The 20411-nt window shown below is 40.7% G+C and overlaps 1 protein-coding gene across 1 annotated transcript; it reads right to left on the bottom strand.

The window, feature by feature from the left end:
• Positions 1 to 5290: 5290 nt before the first annotated feature.
• On the bottom strand, positions 5291 to 19501 carry LOC309881972 (dynein axonemal heavy chain 12-like; the record flags this gene model as incomplete). Its single annotated transcript, XM_082768556.1, has 10 exons — positions 5291 to 5377; positions 12105 to 12335; positions 13083 to 13236; positions 14429 to 14972; positions 15412 to 15583; positions 16849 to 17094; positions 18228 to 18386; positions 18483 to 18616; positions 18874 to 18933; positions 19365 to 19501. 9 exons carry the CDS (start codon positions 19499 to 19501, stop codon positions 12142 to 12144), a joined length of 1800 nt encoding a protein of 599 aa, XP_082624682.1. The 3' UTR covers positions 5291 to 5377; positions 12105 to 12141.
• Between the last annotated feature and the right edge of the window lie 910 nt (positions 19502 to 20411).

The following is a 20411-nucleotide window of genomic DNA, read 5'->3' as shown; positions in this document are numbered from 1 at the left end:
CACCTCCTCTGCTGCATAAAAAGATTAAATCAAAAGCTGTAAGAGCATCACAGCTGTACAGCTGTGTTTTCTAGGGAATGGGAGGGATGAATAAAAGATGTGTTTAACTTGAAAGAATTTAATGAGGTTACCAGTGAATTTTGTTTAAGACTCTTCTCCATGCTCTAAACCCAGAGCAAGCAATGAGTGGTAATATTACTGGCATAGCAGCAACCATGATCCTGCTCGAGGTCCATGTTGGTGCCGCACCACCCTGAACAAAGATGTTCACCCATGTAAGATCTTACGGTGTGGTTGGCACCAGGAATTCTGCCATATAATTCTGTCATCTGAAGGTGAGATGAGGGTATATCTTTAAGATAGCAAAGAATTGTACCTATAACTGTTGAATAAACATATATAAAGCAGTAAAATCACGCTTTTGCTGTCTGGTTGCAATCGTGATAGCAAGGCAGCCCACTCCAGAGGTGGGGCAGAGATTCTGCCCCAGTGCAGTCCTGAGCTAAGATGGCAGGCAAAAGGTAGGTACAGCTGCTTGTTGGGCTAGCAGAGGACAGTTGGACATCTTTGTTTATAATTCAAGTAATCAGTGATGGAAGTTTTTCAAACTCCCCTTCGTTGCGTCGTTTTTACCCATGATATCAATGATTGCGACATCAGCATGACTAATCCCATGCATGGGATTAATATAAGATGTCTGTTTTGTCCGTGGTTGGACTGTTTGTTTGCACAGCGTGTTGTAATACTTCACAAACAAGAAGCAGAGCAGGCCCAGTGCAGAAGTGTCTGCTCTTGTCGGAGACAGTGGCTTGTCTTCTGCTCAGGCTCACCAGAGATGGAAGGAAGAACTAAATGCATGGGACACCTTGAGAAACAAGTGTGTAAAATCCCACTGCTCCAGGTAAGGACACTTTACTTTGTGCAAACAAAATTGAGCTTCAAACACTTGGTAAGAAGCGCAGTGTTACGTCTTGATTCTCAGCTCATTGACTGCAACAAACGAGTCAGACCAAAAGTTCATCCATCAGACGCTAAAAGATGTCTTGCTGGTGTGCACTATACTCGTGGAAATCCCCTGATACAGCCCAGGACATGAGACTGCTGGTGAGCCAGTTCCCCATTGATCTGCCTAACCCTTTTATGAACTTGCTTGGGTTGGCTCTAGAACTTGGCAAGAAGTTAGTTCTGTATCACCTGAAAAAGTACTTCCTTCAATAGATTAGTGTTGTGTGCTAAATGTCGGCTGCATTTTCCTGCCCTCTAAACTCTAGGACAGTGTATCACACTGTGATAAAGCTTGCTGGTCTGTACAGCTTACAGTTTGAAAGGTATAAGGTTTCCTTTTGGCTAAGTACCCAGTCAATAGCTTGCATTTCAATCATCTTTTGTCATAGTGTAAGTATTTATGGCAACTATGCTTTGCTGGAGAGTTTTTTTCCCTGAAGGTCAGGACAGTTGACGATAAAATTGTGTAACCTTCCTTGTGCTTACTGTACATCTGCATTTTCTAATAAACGTTTGCTTACTAAAAAAATACCCTTGGAGTAATTTGACAGAACTGAATGCTGCCAAGCCTAATTGTTCAAGAAGTTGACTTAATCTCTCTGATTATTTGAAGGGTGGTTCAAGTTGGGCCCTTTCCCTCTGCCTTCTGGTTGTGATCCTTTGTGGTGTGCTCGGGTTCGTGACAAGGACGATTCTGCATAACTATGAAAGCAAAAGGCTGGATGTTCTTAGCACGAAGTTCTCCTACACCCTGAAATCAGACGCTGCTGATCTTCAGGAGAGTACAAAATACAGAAGGGATTGTAATAAAAACAGCAGGAATTGGAAACAATTCCCTGGCACCTTATCTATGATTATTTATAATAGTGTTCAGACACTGTCCACACTTGGCATAGGTACAGACTTCTGTGAATGAAGCACCCAGTTTGAACCAGTACCCAGGGCAGGTAGCACCATTCCCGTGTTGGTTCTCCATGGAAATACCTCATATGGGACAAGTTTCTGTGGGTCACTGCCTCATTTTGCTCTTCTGCTTGTACTTGCGCAGGTTCAAAGTTGCTTTGAGCTTGAAAAACAGGCAGCAGCCACATAGCTCTTGAACTGGTGTAAACAGGAATGCAGTTGTGTTGGAGGCTGTGAAGCCTGCTCACGTTAGCTGAGGTCTGGTCCTTCTGTGCTGGGGTGCTCATTAAAGAAACCAAGCAAACCTGAGGAGCAGTTGAGTTGAACTCCCTGTGTTCTCCAGGCTGCTTGGAGCATCCCAAAGCCCAGCACATATTTTCCATTTGGAAAAAATCCACAGGCTGTGGTAGCAGGCTGTGTAGATAAATATCTACTTATTTAGCAGGCAAAGCAGGAGTGTTTGTGCTTGTCTGCCTTTTAGGCTGGCCTGGATTTTGTCATTGTGATCTGCCCTTCCTTCCCAGCTACTTCCTTCTGCACTTCAGTAAAGCTGGATGTGGCGTCACACTGGTGTTTGTCTTTGGAGGAGTAAACAAAACAAAAGGCCAAGAGGCAGCTACTTAAAACACATTCCTCTGCTGTGACTGGAAAAAAAAAATCTCTTCTTTAGATATAGGCATCCACTGTTTGCATTGCTCACCCTACTGGCAGGGGTTATGGGCTTTGTCTGCCTCACTTAGTTTGAGTCTAGCCTGTCTAATCTTTCTGCTCTATTTTTGAGATGCTTGATGTGCTGCCCTTTCCTCCCACAGACCATGAGTTCCAGCTGCTTCCCACAGCTCCAGGAGCTGATTAAAAAAAAAAAAAAAAAAAAAAAAAAAAAAGATCTGGTACAATGGATCAAGGTACAGTGATAGAGAAGAACGCACTTGGTCTTGATAGGGCTTGCTTTATCTACCAGGCGCATTGCAGACCTGACATTGAGCTGAGAGGCAGTGGCAAAGGAATGTGTCTGCTCTCCAAGAGGGAGGGAACCTGACCAAGAGATGCAGGGCTGCTTGGCTTGTAGTGGAAAGGAAATTGCTCCGAGGTGCTGCAGGGGACGGTGACTTCTCCTGCACCTTAGCAGGAGCACGTCTCAAAACAAAGACAGTGACAGCACTGCTCTTTGACTTTTCCATCTTCCTGTGACAACCAGCTCCTGTTTTCCCATCTCTGCTTTCCCAGGAGAAAAAGGAATGAGTCAGTTCCTGAAGGCAGAGTTAGGAGAGGTGGCTGCAATCTCTGGGTCCTGGTGCTCCACCCCGAAGGCTTTGTCCTGCTGGCAGCTACTGCACATTGCTTGCTGTTCCTTGGCTTGTGTAAACACTCGGGGAACTTCAGCCTTGCAGCAAACTTAAATTGCTGAGGAGTTTCTGGATGTGCAGTGAAAGCCAAAAGTTCAATATAGACCCCTTTCAAGGGTTTGAACATGTAAGGAATGGGCTTGTTGGTTGAATCACTGTTGTGCATTGGAGATTGAAATTAATTGAAACTCTCTGCTCCTCTCATTTCCCAGTACTCATACTATTAAAGCTCTATTGCAGTGCAGTCCAGTGGGTTTTGAAGGACCCAGGTGTAGAAATAAAGTGTTCTGTACGGGAAATGTTTGTGCTGCTGCCGGTGAATCTCCCTCTGTTGCCAAGCTCTTAATTTTCTGGCATGATAGTGGCAAGTCTGTTTTTAGCACTGTTTCCGAGCTCAGCTGGTGCTTAGGACAGGCTGCTTCTCTGCATCACTCCTGCTGACATGAAGAGGGTTCATGATACACAAATGCTTGCTGTGATGTGTTTCAACATGGGAACCTTCTCCTTGCTTGTTAGAAGGGTTTGCATCCCTTTTGCAAGGTTAGTTTGTTACTGGGGAGCTTTTTCAGCTGCAGATCTTGGGGCATACAGGGAGTCCTTGTTCACAGGTCTTCAGGTTCTGGCCTGAAAGAATTTTATCAGCATTGTGCCAGTGCCCAGAGCATTGGGTCAATATAGCCTGTGTCAAAGACATACAGCTGGCTCAGCAAGAGCTGCTGCCAGCTCTTCAAACCCAGGGAGGGTATTTTGGGGCAAGCTTCCTCATGCACCCCCTTCCCCTTCTTGTCCAATATAAGGCCAAACATATTCCTCCTGGTTAAACTCCTCTGAGGCTGGCGAAGTCAAAGCAGGAACATCAAAACACAGCCAGTCCCCAGGAGAAAGTGCTCTGAAAGGTGGGAGCGCTCCAAAAGGTCGGAGCTTCATCCTGGTGCTGCGTGCCCGCAGCATGCGGGGAACTGCCAGGGCTGGACAGGGCCTGGTGGCTGTGAGATCGGCTGCTACACGCCATGGCCTCGCAGCTTGCCCACCCCAGGGTGCTGGGCCATGCTGAGCTGTGTGCTGGGCTCCTCTAAAGGACGATCTGCAGCTCAGAGCAGGGGGAGATGTTGATCTTCCACTAGCTCTTAGACTTCTCCAGCAGCACAAATATAATCAGTGATGGGGAGACTAGAAATTACTGTGCAGTCCTGTGGTGTTTAGAGGTGGGAGAATTTTGCTTGGTTAAAAAAAAAAAAAAAAATGCAGCCAAGGCTTTTGAGATGTTTCTCCAGTGGATCACAAGCTGGCCAACAACTAGATGAAAATAATTCTTTCTGTTGCTTGTGCCAGCTTTCTTATTGCTGTAGCTTAGTTGTCAGGGAAGGGGGTCCACTGTACAAATACAACATGAATGTCAAAGGAAGGGAAAACACTGTTCTATAGTGCTGTGACTTCAATGTTCCTGCTTTCCCTTTAGTGATGATAGCAACACATCCCAGCACAAGCACGTGTTGTTACGGTAGTGCTAAGAGAGGGGAAAGAAGCTGCAGGGGAGATGGTTAGGAGGCTGCTACAGAGTTAATGCTCATTTGAGACAGGGTTGCCATGACCTCCTGCTAATAGATGTTCTGGTGAATCTTTCATTTCAGTACATAAAGGCAGCAAATGCAACAGATGCTTGGTTTTGTTCTGTAGTCTCCCCTGGTTGTGTTGAACTGTTGTTTCCCTCTATGGTGCGCAGAAAGGAGAGCAAACAGCATCCCTGGGTCCTCTGGAGGTGCAAGACCACTGGTGCATAAAGGTTTACAGCAAGGAGCAGGCTTGTGCTCATCTGTGCTCACCTGATCAAACTCAGTGCTCCCAACAGTCGCTGCTGTGGAAAGCTTGACATCCTCCTACCCTCTGTTAATCTGCATGCTGAGGACTCAGGTGGTGCTGGATGGTGCAGCATTACCCACTCTGGCCAGTCCTGTTGCACCGTCAGGGTCTCTTCAGTGATGGCCCTGTGAGCAGGGAACTCTTTGCGCCAGAGGTCTCTACTACATTCCTGTGCACTCAGCACACCTTTGCCTGGTGCTGAACTCCATGCTGTCTGGGTTCATGCATTCGGGAGTTCAGCCAAGTCTGAACTCTGTTCACCCCTGTAGGAAACAACAAAGTTCAGCGACTGAAAGCAGCTGCATGTACTTGGTCAGTGACATCAGCAGAGAGACTCCATTTGCTTAGCAAGCACCTAAATTTAAATAAAACAAATGCCTCTGGAGCCAAAGTGTTTGGGGCTAGCCTGTAATGTGAAGAAGAAGGGTCTTATTCATGCCACAGAAGGGGGAAACCCATGGACAAAAGAGGTGTATGTATCCAGAAGGAGCAGCTCCACATCTGGGGTCACCTATATTAGGAAATACTTTTAAGGTGGTTTTGATTTACATTCATGCTACAGATTTGAAGGTCTTACTTTGCCTTAAGATGCTAGAAACAGTGCAAGTGGTCAGGGACAACTTCACAGGTGACCGGAAAGATGCTGAAGAGATTCTGCTCAGATTCAGCTTGCCAGGATTGTCTGAACTCCCTTCACTCTACATCTCTTGAATAACTGACCGAAAGCACTGAGACCTTCACACAAAAAGTGACAGTGTATCCTGCTGGCATTCCAGGGTAAGCTGTATCCCTGTGTCAGTAAGTCTCTGTCCCCTTGTCACCCTTTCCTCGTCATTTGAACTAGATGAATGAGCACGATAAGCTCCCCCAACTCAGTCAACCTTTTCTGGTTATTGCTACAGTCAGCTCATATGACCTTCCTCCCTGTTTTCAAGGTTCTGATAACGAGTTTCTAAGGACAGCCTAGTGACCTTTGGCTGAGCTTCCTCTTCAAACTCTGCTGGCTTTTGCTTCAATGTCTAGTTGTAACCCAGCAGCAAAGATCAGTTCTGCTACAGACAGAGCCTTCTCCCCTCTCCTTCCCCCACTTAACCTTCACAGGCCAAATCTCTCCCAGTTTGCTTGAGCAAATTTGCAAGTGGGACAGCGAGAGATTTACCTGAGGTAAAGGTTTTGTCCCACTGCCATTTTTCTTAATTCCCTAAGGAAGGAAGGTAATCAGAAAGGCAGGTGGAAGGGAAACAAACAAACAGCAAAACAACAACAACAACAACAAAAAGAAAACAACTATGGGCTATGAACAAATGGATTTGGCACAGATGTGAGGATGAATTCATTAGAAGGAGAGAAAATCACAAGCAATATCTACCCATGGAAGCAATGGGACCATCACTGTCATCAGCTGAGCTTCCCACCTTGGTAGGCCAAATCTCTTCTGGGGTGTCAAAGCTGTCTGGAGCTGCCTCCTTTCACAACAGCAATGAGGGAAGTATGCACAGCAAGTCTCAACTACATCAATCTTTACCTGTGATTTTTTGGTTCCTTGTAGCTGTCTGCTTAGGCTGCTTAAATCTCTGCTGTGGTCTCTGCATGGAAAGTGGCAATAACAGTGTGTCTGTCTCATCCCAGCTGGTTTGGTTGACACCCTCCAAAGTATTGCAGGGTTGGTTGTTTGAGCCCCTGTGTCCATCTTCAAGGTGTATTGGGATGGGACACAAAACAGCCGTGGAAGACCCATACCGTGACCCATATAATCCTTGATGGATTATATGGTCAGCTGTTCCACCTCTGTCACACTACAAACACTATGGGACACGTCCTCGTTACAGCATTTGTGGGATTAACAGCCTCGTGGACAGCCAGCCCCCTTCAGACAGAAGCTCACTGAGGGAGGACAATGCAATCGGGTAATGTGAGATCTTTATGGTCTGAAACTCAAGACCTAGTCTCGGTCTGATGCCTTCCATGGTAAATACCCACGCCTGCTATCCCAGAAGGGGAGGAAATTACGAGAGGGAAGGCCGAGTTTGTGGGATGTGGTGGTAAGGCCGAGGATGAAGACGTGGACCGCAGTCGCCACCTTGTGACTGCTTGGGCCAGCTCCCAGTTGCTGGAGATAACGGAAACGACACTGAGCCTTTATTTTTAGAGTTAAAAGCCTCATTTTAGGTTCCAAAGCCCCCAATTGGAGGATCTCAATGAGGGACTCATGTTTAGGACCAAAAGCCTTAAACCCTCCTTTGTACTGACCTAAGCCTCATTCTACAGGCCAAAAACACTAGAAAATCAGGTTTAAGGGGAGCGATCTTAATAGGAGAAATGGGTTTTTGAAACATCTTTTGATTTGATAGTGTAAAATCTTAGGAAAATAAGAATATTTTATTTTAATAATGTGTTTGTTTAGAAATATTTATATGTGGTAGAGAAGTAACATTAAGGTTGGAGTTAAGTAAGTTCAGAAGTCCAATAAGTTTTGGTTGTTGTTTGGTTAGAGGAGCAAAGCCGATTGATAGCTGCTTCCAGAAGATCATACCCAAGTGGGGGAGAAGGACAGTTTGTAGTCTTTAGCAGTAGCCAGTCAAAAGACAGCGATTTAAGAGACAATGGAAAGAAGAAGAGAGAATCTGAAACCTAAGGTTGCCTAATTAATTAAAATTGGAATCATGGGTATAAGTTCTACAATAAGTGAAATGTAAGTGGAGGGCCTGTTGTATTGTATAAAAGACTTTGTGATGTGTAGACCCTTATACGCCTTGATTTTTCTTTCTCAATTAAGTGATTTCCACTTTCATGTCAGTATAATTTCTCTTTTGTATGCCAGATAAAGGCATGGTGATGCTACCATGTTTATTACAAAATTGTTTTTTGAAAAAATTTCTGCAGTCTGGAAAAAACTCTTATATTTTTTCCCTTTTACCTGCCTGTGTAACTGACTGCTTTTGAAACAAGACTTAAACTCTCACTAATCTTAAACAGTATGGTGAAATTTGTTCTTTACACAAGTATGCAGAACACATTGTTGGAAACAAAACTGGATGTCCAAATAAGCTAAGCTTTACATGACTTGTTGCACATAACTGTTCTTAGAAAGAAAAATCCCTATTAGCATCAGTGAGATGTGCAATGGTTCTAAACAGAAAGATCATATTTTTGTTTTGTTTTGCATGTCTTGATTTTTTTGTTGTTGCTGAATATAATGCTGGAAGGCTTCTTTGAACAGGAGAGAAAAAAATACTTTGTCAGACCTATATAAGAGCTGAAAAGATGCAGTTGCACTTTGCTGTGTGAGGAATGTATAAAACGTTCCTTATCGAACAGTAAGAATAATGTATATATTCTTGTAGCACAATTGCCACATTCTTGGTTTTCCCCACTATATGTGATAAAAAGCTGTAAGCCTTTGAGTTCACTTTTTTTTTATAAAAAACAACAACAACAACAACAAAACACAACAACATGCTTAGAGTTGCAGGAACATTTTGAATTTTATCATTTGAAAAATCTTCTGAATCTATAAATGCCTTGCTACCAGTACACTATGTTTACTGCAAATGAGTTAAGGCTTTTAAAGTCTTTTTATGGAACTGTATTTTGCAAACAGAAGTAAAAGACTATGCTAGTCTACATCCTGGATTCAAATCCCATAATGTGTTTTTCAGAGTAATATCTGTTTACACCTTGTAAGTCTGAACTCCATGGTCCATACCCTGTGTAATATTTGTTTTGTATAATACTAAATGTGCATTCATCTTTTGATCCAGAAGAGAAAAATTGTTTGAAGTAAGAAGAAATATTTATTTTTGCATTGATTACTGTAAGTACTAAACTCCAATGAAATGCTTGCCTCTTTAATAGGGGCCTGAAAGTAACAGAAAATGTAGAAAGAAAATAAAATACTTATATTTCAAGTTGTATTATAAGTTATGACTGTTTTACAGTTTATTGCAGGGTGTTTCTGGTGTTCAGGAATGGAAGCAATTTTCAGAATATTTCCCATCAGCTGGTGATGGCCCAGTCCTTCAGAGCTAGAGTCCGTTGGCACTGATGAAGTAAGTAAGGGAGGAAGCTCAGGACCTCTTTGCTAGACATCTGTATGTGCACAGAGGGAACGCAATCCTTAACTCTCCTCGCACACAGGAGTTGTGGCTAACAATGGCAATCTCCTCCTGCTCTTTGAGCTGGAGATGGAAAGTTCTATGCAGAAACTTAACTGCATCTGGCTCCTGTCGCAGGAGAGAGAAGGGAGCAGTGCCTGCTGCAGGAATAAGTCTGCTGCGCTGGGGCTGCTACTGCAACAGGAGCTAGAGCAGCTCCTGTGACACCACAGGCCCCATAGCATACAGAAGGGACTGAGCAGCTGTGGAAGTGGTCACAGTATTCCTGCCTTAAAAGAGGAAGTGGTACGGGAGACTGAGTAACAAAGAGAGTTGAGGCTCTCTTCCTGAGGTAGTTAGCAGCTCCAGTTCCAGCATGTTTCATCCCTGCAGTAGCCAGTTGCAGAAGTACCTGCTATTGGTGTTGCCCAGTCAGGCCCAATGGCATCAGCTATGTGGCCAGATTTGGCCAGCACATTGTCACATACATGGACCATACAAATCTGAGGCTTTTATATATATGTATATATTCTTATATATATATATATTCTTATATATAAACACAACTTAAATGGCATTTTTATTTTGTTTATAGTCTTGTATTCTCATCTCATCTGTAAGAGACTGTTTTTATTCTTTTGAAAAAAAAAAAAAAAGTACAGAAAGGCAACAAATGCATCTTTTCTTTTCTTTTTGTGCCTAAGTACAAGCTTACAGATAGTTGCATGGCAGCCAGTTTCTCTCTGGAAACTGATCTAGTTTGTGTTTCTTTCTCTTATGGTCTTTGGTTTTTGCACTATTTCTGCTTTCTGTCAATCAAATAACATGGCAACACAGCTCAAGGTTATTGTGTCTTCCTTCAGTACATGCTGAAGACAAATTAAGTGTGAAACAGCTCAGGAAGAATGTGATTAGTGGTATCCAGTTTCTAGAATCTAGTCACCAAGCTGTCAGAGTAAGATTAGTTGCAATAGCCACCGCTCCACGGGGAAGATGGATAATAGATTAGCAATCTCACTAGAAAGTACTGCTGACAGAGAATTGATGTATTTTTTCTTGACCCCTACCATTAATGTCTTAGACTTAAGCATGTAACTATGAGGAGGAAACTAGGAGAAAAAGATGGGACATAACTGTTAAGGAATTTTTCAGATTTTACTATTTATGATTGGAATTACTTCATTTTCAGCTCAGGCTTTCCCATCTATTGCCATTAAATCTAGTTTTCTAAAACAGTGAATTGCATTTCACTTGCAGTGGATGAGTCTTCTCCCATAACCACTGAAAAGAAGAGAAATTAATGAGGAGAGTAGAGCTTAACAAAAACAATGAGATAACGTGAATGAAATCAGGTTTTTTGCTTGTTCAGGAGACTTTTGCTGGTATAAAATGAGTAAAAAGATAAAAATGCCTCCAGGAGAGTGACGCAAGCTGCAGGAGCAAATGGCAAGTCAAGAAAGATCAGGACATTAAAGTAGGACAGAACTAATTCATTAAAAAATATTTTTGTTAATTAAAAAACAAAATGCTTAATATTGACTTTGAGAGTACAATTTTTAACATAAACACCTCAAGTTCTCCTTGAAGCTACAGGGGTAGAAATTCACCGCCTATTATTGTAAGTAAATTACCAATTGGTTTCCATTCCCATAATTTATTTCTCCTGATTAATACTTTCTGTTACTTTTTAATTATGGACTGAACTTCCAGGCACTTTCAGCTGAAGCTGTAGTTTGCTTCATGTGAACCTGATATTATTTCAGAAACTATTTTTTCAAGTACACAATTTTAAAAGGATGTTGCATAGGTCAGCAGTGTTTTTTTAGGACTAAGTTATGTTGCTAATTCCAGCCTAATGATTACTGATTTTTTTTTTCCCTTGGGTAAGGGATATTAAGTTTATTACACTATGTAGACCATGCAAGTCTTCCTGTCAGTTGTTTCAAGCCACGTACGTTCTTCATGTAACGTCGTGAATATCAAAACACATAAGAAGCATGGGCAAACTATGGAAATGCATTTTATTGCATTACAGATAATACCTAGCACTCCCTCTATTGCCAGGAATATATTTCTTGAAGTTTAAACTAGAGGATAAGTTAACGGTCATATGCAACTTAGCCACACAGAACTGGTAAGTGTGTTGTATTAGCTAAGGTGGATTTGATAGTCTTTTATTTCCTTAATCATTTTAGCTTTTAAACTATATCAAGACAACTTACTATCCAACAGTCAGTAATGTTTAGGAGTTCAGAAATATTTCCCTTCTATAATCCAGTCACGAGATGCAGAACTAACCTGTTTCAGAAGTACTGTTGCCTTGATGAAACACTGCTGTTTCACACTAGCTGCTGTAATAAGCAGGCATCTGTAGCTGTTAATCCCAGCTTAATGCTTAGGAAGTGGGATCTGGCTGAGAAAAAAGGAATCTACTTATGCTGCTTTCTAGAACTTTGCTGTAGGTCTTCATAAATAAAACCTCTACTTTGTGGCAAGACAATGGAAGGTACAAGATTTAAAAACAATTATGTCCTTTCCTGGTTTTAGTTAGCTTCATGGCCTTCAACCAAACCCTGAGTTTAACCTTGCAGTTGGAGGTAGCATTACATGTTATGACAGCCTTTAACCTAGCAATAATGAAAGGTTTACAGCCATACCTGTGATTTTAACAGTTGTTTAAATTTTCACACTAAGCACTTAAAGCAGTATAGCCATAACTTTCAGATATTTTATATTTCACTGTATTCATATAGAATGGCATCACCAATACTTACAGTTTGAGGTTGTCCCCATTTTCTTCAGGGGTAAGGGAGGGAATGCTGAAACTTCATATTCCTTAATATACGTATGAGATAAAAATCCACAAAGAAAAAAGAGATGCATAAGGTAGTCTTACCCACTTCAACATTCCCTCCAAATTATAGAGCTAATAATTAAGCGCAGTTGAGGTTGGAGATTCCTAGGAAGTTTTTCTGTCCATAAAGATCATACTCCTTGTATAGTATGTAGTCTTTCAGGCAGTTTGGCAGTGGAAGGAAGGTCATGAAGACAGGACAACGGAGACGCAACCGACCCATGCATTCCCGTATCTTCAGACGACAAAGGTGCTTTAGAGAGCGAGGATTTGCTAGAAATAAGAAGGTGAGATTGGTAAATTATTTATTCATTTCTGTGCAGTTATTTGTCTACATCTTTCAAAAACTTTGCTCCAGATTTTGCCATATGTTCTTTCTGTGAATTGATGGATAAAATCAATGTGATGATGACTGGATCTGTCAGGATCTAGCCTTTTTACCTCTCTCAGATATATTTACAAGCATTGTCAGCTAAAGCAACAGGCTGTGTTTCTGCCAAGTTAGCTAAATGTATGGTAATGGAGTACACGTAGTCTAAGTCAGGTAAACGTACTTTAACCCTAAATAGCTGAATAGTTGCTCAATGTTCTCTGCCAACATGAAGAAGCTACTAAAAGTAGAATTTTGACTTACTGCTTTTTAATCTGTGTACAAATGAAAAAGACAGAGTTAATCTAGACTGGAATTCCAATCGCTCAGTTAAAGACAGTAATTTATTAGTTATTCCATCACTTTGAGATGGGGGTAAGAGCTTTTCTCCCCTTGAAGAGGATTGTGTTGTCTACCTTGTAATTGAAGTTCCCCAGTACTCCACATGAACTGTGCAGTCTGTCAGACTTCTGAAAGAGACTTAATTTAAATGCTACACAGACTGAGTTTGTTGCAGAGATATCTTATTGTCAAAAACATAGTTTTTGGCCTAACAAGGGTCAAGAATAAATAAAAATAATTCCAGCAACAAAGGTCCCAATCCCAGAACAACTTGTGTGTTATTTCACATCTAAATATCAGATACTTACTTAAAATTGAATTGATGTCTGCCCAGAGTTCCTGTTCTTTGAGAACTGCTTCTAGCTTCCAGCAGATGTTAACGTGGTCGACATAATCTAACATTACTCTCACCACTTTCCCAGAAAGATGCTTCAGCCACGACAAGGTTATCACTTCACAGAACTGAGGGGAAAAAAATGTTTAATAAGAAAACATTCAATATTCCTGTAAATGACTTCCCCCTTTGCAGGACAAGAACAATTGTTTAACTTAAGCAGAATGCTAGGAAGAGCAAGTGTTCAGTCTGTTAGAGGAGCTTTAGAAGTTGTCACAGCTTGTGTTAAGCCTCACTAGTACAGTCTGAAAATCTGAGAGACTTATTCTGTACTAGATCCAAAAATGAATTTAAACAGCTGCATATTTTGTAACTAAGTGATTAAACAGAAGTGCTACCATTCCCTAAGAGAAATGCCAAACCCTCAGTTGGGAATTTAAACTTATGGACAGTGCTGGTGCTGGAGGAGACCTGTGTCCCTACATGCTGAAGAGGGAATCTGCCAGCCTGGTATATGATGCACCCTTTTATCTCGGGAGCAGAGGGGCAGGCGCTGATCTCTTCTCTCTGGTGACCAGAGATAGGACCTGAGGGAAGAGTCTAATCACAACAGGGGATGGATTCAGGTTGAATAGCAGGAAAAGGGTGGTTGGGCACTGGAACAAGATCCCCAGGGCATGGCCCCAAGCGTTCAAGAAGTGACAATGCTCTCAGACACATGGCCTGATTTTTTGGTGGTGCTTTAGGGACCCAGGAGCTGGATTCGATGGACCCTTGTGGGTCCCTTTCAGCTCAGGGTATTCTATGATTTTATGATCTTCAGGTTAAATAAAGATTTATTACATTCAAATTGACTTTACAAAAAAATACAGTAACTCTGATGGGTGTCTCTAAGAACCTGTTTAGGTCAATCCAGGTTTGTTAATTTTTGCTCAGTGTTTATCATGCCAGATTAAGGGGGTTCCTACAACAGGCTTCCATTATTAGTGACGTGATACAAGACAACCCAGCCAGCCAGCCTGCAAGTCCCTGCTTTCACAGCATGGACAATACCGCCCTGGAGAGCAAATTCTGTACTTATCAACAGCATATCATTAGCTGTATTTTCACAGTTCTATAACATTGTTTATGATAGATGTTGCCATGAGGCAACATCCATGACAGTAAACTATCTAATTTTAAAACCTTTGTGTGTAAACTGCCTTACTGTTCCAACATTTCCTTTTCAGACAGATCACATTCTTAAGTACGTTTTCACATAGTTGTATGAAGGATACTGGCAGTAAAACACCAACATATGAAGCCACGTTATACACTTACCATTGTGTCTTTGATAACAGTAGAAGTCCATCCATCAGTCACGTACTGCGAATGGGAAGCGTTTCCTCGAGGGCAGTCAAAGCAACGGTGCACATCATAGCCATAGTTCATCAGCATTCTCAACATGACTTCATCTTTCAGAGCATACTGTAGAGCTGATGGGAAATGTGTTGTATTCACTCTGCAGAAGTAATTGACATTAGCCCCATGCCGAAGCAGTAGATTCATCAACTCATAGTTGCCCATTCTCAAGGCTATTTGCAGACAGTTGATGGGATCTTGGTTTGGCAAGGCTCCAGCATTCAGCAGCAGCTGTGCTGAACAGATATCCCCATTTGAAACAGCAAAGTATAACGCTGATTTCCGGCGGTCATCATAGCCTTTGCGAATTCTTTGATCCAACATAAAATTGGCATCAAACCCAGATTTGAGAAGAAACTCAAGGCACTGAGGATGAGCTCCTGCTGCTGCTGAGTGAATCGGACTTATTCCACTTTCTTTAATGGCATCAAAATTAGTAACTGGAACTAAACTCTTTAAGGCACTGAAGAAGATCAAAAAAGAGAGAGAATCTTGGAATCTGAAGCACACTGGTTCACCTACCTCAATCTTTGTGTTCCTGGGCTTCAAAATTTATCCCGACTGTATTCAATGTCTTAATTAAGAAATCAGTACCATGGCATGCTGTACCTCTGCATTAACTTTAGTTGCTAAGAATTTAATAGTTAGCCAGCAATGGATACTATGACTTTACACCAGCTTCTCACAAAATTGTATACTATTACTCATGGACAGCCCCGGTCCTTGCTAGAAGAATAGTTGTTCCATCTCAAATAAAAGCTTTCTGTGAATGTTGAGAGTAATATGGCTAGAATTTTTTTCTACAAAACTACAGATTCACCACCTGCTTCAAATATGGCAGAATTACCAAAACTGATATTTTTGATGTCATTTTTAGTTGGTTTTTGAGTATATTAACTTACAGAAAGTGTCCTCTATATGCAGCTCTGTGGATTGGCAAATGACCTGAGTGTTTTGGTACATTGGCATCAGCCCCATATTCTAGCAAAAGGCTCAGGGAATCGGGATTTCCTCCTCCTGCTGCTTCAAATAATACAGAAGAACAGTCCATTGCCTGTGAAAGAACATCAGCACCTGAAAAGAAGCATCGAGGATTTTCACAGTATTCATTGTAAATTTTCAGCAGTAATTAGGATCTCCAACCCTTCTCCTCCAGTGACAAGATATTGTGAATTCTATTCTTCACCACATAAAACCATTATGTCCTAAGTTTCTATGTTGAATCCTTGATTTTAAAAGTGATTATGTAATCTGGAAACAGGAAGGTCCAAATTACTTTGAACTCTATAACACAATAAGATTTGATAGGAGAGCACTAGGCAAGCAAGAGGCTTAGTTCTTATTCATAAAAATAATTGTTTTTTGGCTTACACACAATGAATTTCTGCTCTCCTTTACAAAGACCTAACAGATATAACAGGAAATGTAAGAGAATCCAGTATCAAAACAGGTCATACAATCTAGTCCAGTGCTGCTGAGCATCACATATAAATTCCCACCACAAAAGTCTGTCAGGCTTTCCCTCAGGTTAGCTGTCTACCTAAGAAAACAATATTGCATATTAAATAAAAATTACAACTACGCACTAAAACACTAATGGATGGCTTGAATATTACAAAAAGTGTAGTCTCTATTAGACGTTAACTAAATCACAACAATCCTTGGGGCACAGATAGCATTGTATTTGCTTTAGTAATGAAAGTTACTTTTGCTGTTAACTCTAAAGGCATGTCTTACAATGACTGGTTATAATCCAATCACAGAGCTTTGCAAAGACCAATAAAATATGTGTAACTATGATAACTATTTTAGATGTAGAAAAGTAATCTCTCAAAATATATATTGTATATTTTTTTCTGTTATCATCACAGACTGTATAATCAATAACATAACAAACCTTTTATTTCCTTTCACTTCTGTAAGTGAAAGCGGATTCACTTTGTTCCATTTGGACTTTAAACATTTCATGTAACGTGTAGCTTACAATTTCTACTCACTGGAACAACAGTGAGCCTATGTTAGTAAATGAATCTACTGCATTTTAAAACAGGTCCACTGATCAGCTGAGGTTGGAAAAGACCTCTGGAGACTGTCCAGTCCAACCCTGTGCTCAAGCAGTGTCAACTACACCAGATTGTCCAGGTCCGTGCTTAGCTTTAAGGATTTCCAAGCATTTCCTAGGTTTCAGTTGTCCATTGCCTCCTGTTCTTAATGGGCACCACAGAGAAGAAGCTGGGTTTGTCTTTTTTACAACCTCCCCTCAGATATTTATGACACTGTCAAGATTCCTCTGCCCTGAGCCTTCATTTCCCATAACATCCTGTATAATCAGGTCTCACCTTTTTGCAATAAGAGTTCCATGATTTCTGTGTGTCCAGCTTGTGCAGCCAGTGCAAGAGGTGTGAGCCCATATCCGCTGCGAGGGTCAGGATCTGCTCCAGAACGAAGCAGAAGCTTCACCAGATCCTTTCTGCCTAGTCTGGCTGCTTCATGCAAAGCAGTCCTCTTGTGGACACACTGCAAATTTACTTTTGCGCCAGAATTTATCAACAAGGTGGCAATCTCATACGAATTGTATTTAATTGCTGTAAGATTTAAAAAAAAAAAAAAAAAAAAAAAAAAAAAAAAGCCATTAGCCAGACTATTAGCCCACACTGTTGGCTATGGCTTCTGTTAGGTGGCAGCCCAGGAATGCTCAAACAGTTCCCACACTGCTATTTATACAAGAAGCAATGTCACTATTTATACTGCAAGAAATGCCAAGCTACACTGAAAGGTTTAATTTTTCACCACGTTTGTTCTTCATTTCCAGGATAAAAAACTACACAAAGGAATAATTTTACAGTAATCTCTTTTCCTCTCTCTACTCATCTGTTGTGTTTGCTCTTGTAATAGAATGCAAGGTTTCCTGCCACTAGATGGAGATCATTTATATGGGCTTACTGCAGTCAGAAGCCAGCCTGCTATAGTTAGATTTCACAGGCAGTTACCATAATGCAAAAAAGTTTACAATGACTCTGCCATATACCTTCTCATCTTAATAAGCCTCAGCTGTCAAGACAGCAAGGATCTTTTAAGAGTGATTTGCATTGGTTCCAGAAAATGGAATTAATAGGCAACGCCTTCCTCTCTTTGATCTTCCTGGCTGTGCAGGACTGAATAGTGTGCCATAGCTACCTGAAACAGCATTGACAGCACACTGTAACCCGTGATATTCCATTATCTGTAACCTGCATGGCTGCTTTAGGTAAATCTCATACATCCCCTTCTTGGGAGATGATGCACTTTAGTAAAGTGCACTTTAAAGTATCTAGGAATATTCTGCATCTTTTCTAAATGGGTAGACTGAGAGATAGAAAATAGGTCACCTGGAGCTCCTTGCACTAGCTCAGACATTGGGGAAATACTTCTAGCCTCTCCTAGCTCTGTGCTTCCCACACTCCAATAGACCAATAAGGACAATAATTAATAAATAATGCTAAAAACCTTGTAGAGACAGTTCCTAACTTGGAATGTAGGCTCTGTAAGCTCATTTAAAGCCTTAGATCTTCTAAGAAAAACAATCAAACACATTAAGTACTGAAATTAACATTTCTTGCTCCTTACAGCAAAATATTTTAGATGCTACACAAGTCAAAGAAAGCAAACTGCAACCTAAAACATGTAAGTATAATCTCACTTAGTTCCCTCATTTCTTCCCCCCAAACAAGATATTCACCTACAACTAAAGGAGAATCTCCCTCTTCATTCTTAACATTGGGATTGCAGCCATTGAACAGGAGAAAGCGGACATTTTCTACAAAACAATTTCTTACTGCCACCAAGAGAGGTGTTTCCCCTTTTAGTGTGGTCTGTTCCCACGTAGCAGCACAGGAGGCTGAAATACAGAAAAGCAGAACACGTCTGAAGCCGAATCCTTCAACAGACCTGGCTTTGTAATACTTTTTAGTGGAAAACCAGGAGGACTCCATACCTTTGAATGTTATTTCAAGGATGTTCATATTTAGCTGTGATGCAGCTTCATGCACAGGAAGCCAGCCTTGCTGATCTGCCTCCTCAAAAGCAGAACTATGGCTCACCAGCTTCTTCAGGACCTCTTCTTGGCCTGTGATATTTTGAGACAGACGCATATTTGATTACTTATCATAAAACAAAATTAATGCAACTAATATACTGAGTGCTATTTATCCCTGTGTATCAAGAATAAAAAAAAAATTTTTAGAAAGCAATTTTTAATCTAGGGGTTGTTTACATGAAAAACCGCACTTAAATTAGCTGATCAAACACATAAAATGCAGGCATTGCTCAACAATGCAGTACCAAAGTGATTCCTAGGGCATAGGCTTAGTGCAGTGTATTTGTACTTAACTGTCCGAATTGCTGCAATTATCATTCCACGTTCTTTACTGGCAACAAACTGGAAACTGCATAAACACAATAAAAATAAAGTGCTATAATTAATGAGAAGTTCAGGATATAATTATACCTTAACTTAACATACTCAAGACTAGAACACGTTATATTTCTTTGAGTTACGTAGATTTTGTTAGACTTTAACACATTTAAATGCATTTTTGTTGGTCTGCCTGTGCAACTAGAAATATTAGGTTTGCACCCAAAGACCACACCAACCTATTTTTTGTATCACATCCTAATCTACTTTAGTGAAGCCTTGTACTCATCAAGATACTAGATGAAACATCACCTGACAGCTTCATACATTCCATATTTTTGAGGAAACACGTTTACTTTTCCAGGGAGAACTCGGAACAAGTGGTTTCCAGTATCCATGACACAAGGCCAGGCACATAACAATGCCAATAAAACACAAAAAACAGAAGTAATAACTCATTACCTTTCATCCCTTTCATCCTCTGTTGCACTGGCACTTGTTTCATTTTTATGCATATCTTGTAAGCTTTCCTGAATAGCTTGCTGAGTAGGGATTTCATCATCAGAATTATCATCAGATATATATATAGCATTATACATGGCCAATCAGCACAACTTGGATCACCTTTTTGTAGGAAAACTCTGCTTTTTAACTGGACACAGATGTTAAGTCTTCAGGTTATGTCTGGAGTAATAGAAACAGCAATTGTTTTTAAACAATCAAGAGAAACAAAGCATTGCCTAAAATAAATGAATCAGAACTCCTCAAGCTACCGTCTTCTCCCAGGTATTTAGGTTGGAACACTGCAAAGAGAGCTGTTCTACTCTAGAACAGAATAAAGGTCTTCTAAGTCCAATAGCATGTGCTAGCTTTTATCTCTATTCCACAGACTGCACATACAGAACAGGTACTTCATCTGGCATTACTACTAGGAAGAATAAAAATAAGTAAAATACAATTTTCAGATAGTTTAAATACTCCTTCCCTCTTAAATCTTTCAGAAACTCAAATACCACAATCATGCTCTGATGCTTCCTTAGTAGGAAAGCAGATCTGCAATAAAATTTGGGATGTTTTTTGTTTTGTTCACAGAGGGCCTGGTAGTGAAAAGTAGCTGAAAGACACGAGATTTGTTAGTAATACCTTTTGGTCAACGTGTTTCAACAAAGATATCATTAGAGCCATATCTTGTAGTCAGAAAAAATATTGCAAATTTGTGCTAACATTGTGTACTTCAGTCTTTCAACTGAAACAACATCATACTCCATGGCTGAAAAAAAGAGCAAACTTACCACCTTATGTACATAAACTGCAGCTATTTGGCAGAGAGAAACCTACAAGTGTGCATTCTTTGTTAATGCATACCTGTACTTGCCTAACAGTTGTAAGGGATACATACAAAAATATTGTAACAATATAAATTCAAATATATGCAAAAATCAAAAAAACACTGGTGTAATCACAATGGAGTTAATAATAGATAGCTTAAGAACATCACCACAGTTAAAA

The sequence above is a fragment of the Aythya marila genome, assembly GCF_965140915.1.
Source record: "Aythya marila genome assembly, chromosome: 10".
Taxonomy (NCBI): domain Eukaryota; kingdom Metazoa; phylum Chordata; class Aves; order Anseriformes; family Anatidae; genus Aythya; species Aythya marila.
The sequence above is the reverse complement of the archived record's forward strand: the minus strand, read 5'-3'. Positions and strand labels throughout refer to the sequence as shown.